Source organism: Pocillopora damicornis, chromosome 14, assembly GCF_964200805.1.
Source record: "Pocillopora damicornis chromosome 14, jaPocDami1.2, whole genome shotgun sequence".
NCBI classification, from domain to species: domain Eukaryota; kingdom Metazoa; phylum Cnidaria; class Anthozoa; order Scleractinia; family Pocilloporidae; genus Pocillopora; species Pocillopora damicornis.
Window position 1 is genome coordinate 7812501 of NC_142683.1, and position 2500 is coordinate 7815000.

The 2500-nt window shown below is 42.0% G+C and overlaps 2 protein-coding genes across 2 annotated transcripts in view; both read right to left on the reverse strand.

Annotated features, from left to right (window-relative positions):
• The window catches only part of LOC149034257 (uncharacterized), a 5999-nt gene extending 5642 nt beyond the window's left edge, over positions 1 to 357 (reverse strand). The window contains exon 1 of the mRNA XM_089193859.1: positions 1 to 357. This exon is cut by the window's left edge and continues 4395 nt beyond it. Coding sequence (XP_089049985.1) covers positions 1 to 357 — 357 coding nt within the window.
• A 354-nt stretch (positions 358 to 711) lies between these two features.
• Positions 712 to 2395, reverse strand: LOC113675800 (E3 SUMO-protein ligase ZBED1). Its single transcript, XM_089193861.1, has 2 exons — positions 1662 to 2395; positions 712 to 799 (listed from the first exon to the last, which is right to left on the reverse strand). Exons 1-2 carry the CDS (start codon positions 2393 to 2395, stop codon positions 712 to 714), a joined length of 822 nt encoding a protein of 273 aa, XP_089049987.1.
• Between the last annotated feature and the right edge of the window lie 105 nt (positions 2396 to 2500).

Here is a 2500-nt window from a genome sequence, read left to right on the forward strand (position 1 = left end):
CTGAAGCTGCTGGGCGCGAAGGAGGAGTTTCTCGATTTGTCTCAACAAGGCTGAATGCGTATCAGAAATATTGTCTGCGTCGACGAAATCTTGATCTGCTGTGTCCTCCTCTCCCAGTATAACGTGAAGGTTTTGAATCTCTTTGTCCAGTTGTCTCATTTCGGGTCTTACATCAAGAAGCTTTTGTTGACCAGCTTTCAACTGTTCGATGTCTTCTTCCGCAATTTCGGCTTCGGCAGCTTTATCGAAGATTGGAGCGAGTTTCTTGCCTTCATTGGTGAACATCCGACGTAAGTTACCTCTCCTTTTGACGGCGATTTTTAAAGAATGCTTAAGTTGGTCAGCTTTCTCCGTCATTATGAACTGTGAATTCAACTTACTTGAGAAGTTCTGAAGATTCGGCTCCACGTGCTATCAGTTCGCTGTCACTTCTTTTCATTGAAGAAACGATCGATATCCCGGGTCTCGGCACCATTTTGTGTAAACCACAAGACTGAATTAATTGACTTTAATCGACGAATACTTAATCACAAACTTCTAACAGTAACTGAACAAAACGGGACGGCCACGCTTAGTAAAACACAACGAGTACATAACGAGTCCAAGTTCCAACATGGCGGTTCTCTCGTGCAGTCGAGCACGTTTTTTTTGTCTCTGCGCATGTGCCGCACGCACACCGCAGGTTAATAAGATTGCGGTCTAAACTACTAGTCACCAGATTCCACATCTTTTAACTCCACGGTGCCAATGACTTTCTTTACATTTAAAACTCTCACGCTGTTCTAGTTTTCCAATTGAACTACAATAAAACCCATCTTTAGAAATGTTATATTAAGCAAAACAGTCGAGAAAAGAAATAAAGATGAGCGCAAAATGGAGTCTTCTTTGTTCCCCATTACGGACATGATCACGCGGATCTTTTGGGAATTGTCATTGGCTAGCTAAGAGAATCCACTGGCTTGCCCGATTGCAGTTTCAAGAGAAGCGCACAACTTCATACTAAGGATGGGCTGATACGGCTTTTTCGAATCGATACAATACCAAGTACAATATTTCCTTTTTTCTTTGATATCAATATCGATATCAATACTCTGACGTCATTGAAATAAATGTAAGTCACGTGATCTAATTGACTAAATTAAGGCACTCTCGCACGGTTTCCGGTTCAGTTCTCTATAGTAGCATCAACAAGACAGTCAAATAAGTCAAAAATTTCAATTTATTGGGACACATTTTTAATTTTCTCAAGGAAATGAAGAAGACTGCAATGGTACAATCTCTTAGCAATCTGCAGGTGCACAATGAAATGTTACCAGTTACTACACAGGTCACTTAAACTAACCAAACACGGGTGCCCAACTTATTATGGGTCTTGCGCTTTAATACTCGATACATCAGAGCCTCCCTGGTATACAGGACCATACAGAAGGGCCATACTAACTATTCAACGAGTAAACATGGGGACTTGATACATATTTCTAGACCCCAAGTGAAAATCAATATCCTTAAAAAACAATATCGGGTAACTAATGTCTACTTTACTTTCAACCAGCCAAGTTAGCCAAAAAAAAGAGCTTAGATAGCAGCAGGTAAAGAAAAATCTCAGATATTTTTGTTTACAAACAAGAACGTTCACATTCTTTGGCTTCAGCCGATTATACCTCATGGAGACTAGCTCCCCTGCTTTAGAGAACACCCTTTCGGCAGGAACAGATGTACCAGGGATGCAAAGATACTTCTTTGCAATTTTTGCAATAAGTTCATAGTATTGCTCATTCTCCTTCCACCACAGTAAGGGATCTTGGAGTCTTGCCAGCACTGGTTCCTTAAAATACTTTCTGGCTTCCAGTGTTGCATTGCTGGTTGAGGTTCCTTGTGATGTTGATTGCTTGACCACTGAGTCGAAGAGATCCCACAGGCCAGCTGCTTCAGTTGTATTACTGGGCTGCCTATCTTCATTGAAATCATTAGTCTGGACATGCCTTGACATCTCCTGAACAACCCACTGCTCTGCCTGTCTCACGGCTGCTGATTCACTGAACACCAATTTCTTCATCCAGGGATCCAGTAAGGTGGACATCACCAGCATGCGAGCACTTTCAATATTTGTGAAGTGGCGTCTCATCTGGTAACTAAGGTTGGAAACCAGGGGTGTGTCCTTTTTTGTAATCGCACCAGTCAAATGTTGTAGTGATTTTGCCAGAGGTATCACCTTAGAAATGGAGACATGCTTGTCTGCAGAAATCTCTTTGGTCATTACCTCAAAGGGTTTCAAAATGGCCGTGGCAGCTTTCAGCAGGCTCACATCAGAAGATGAAAGACACATTGCATTACAACCAGAGAGACAAAGTGCTGTGATAATGGCTTGATGTTGCTCTGTGGTGCGTTCAAACATGTAGTAAGTTGAGTTTTATCTGGTTTCCACTTCTTGGATGAGTTTGTTCTCAGGAATTCCCAGCTGCAGTTGTATCTCCTTCAGCTTTCTGAGGCCTTAACACTG

Excerpts from the sequence above, each read along its gene's own strand:
- LOC113675800 (XM_089193861.1), bottom strand. The coding sequence starts at position 2,395 with ATGTTTGAACGCACCACAGAGCAACATCAAGCCATTATCACAGCACTT. Across the intron at positions 800-1,661 it reads GGGGAGCTAGTCTCCATGAG|TTCAATTGGAAAACTAGAAC; the intron begins GTATAATCGGCT and ends GTTTTATTGTAG.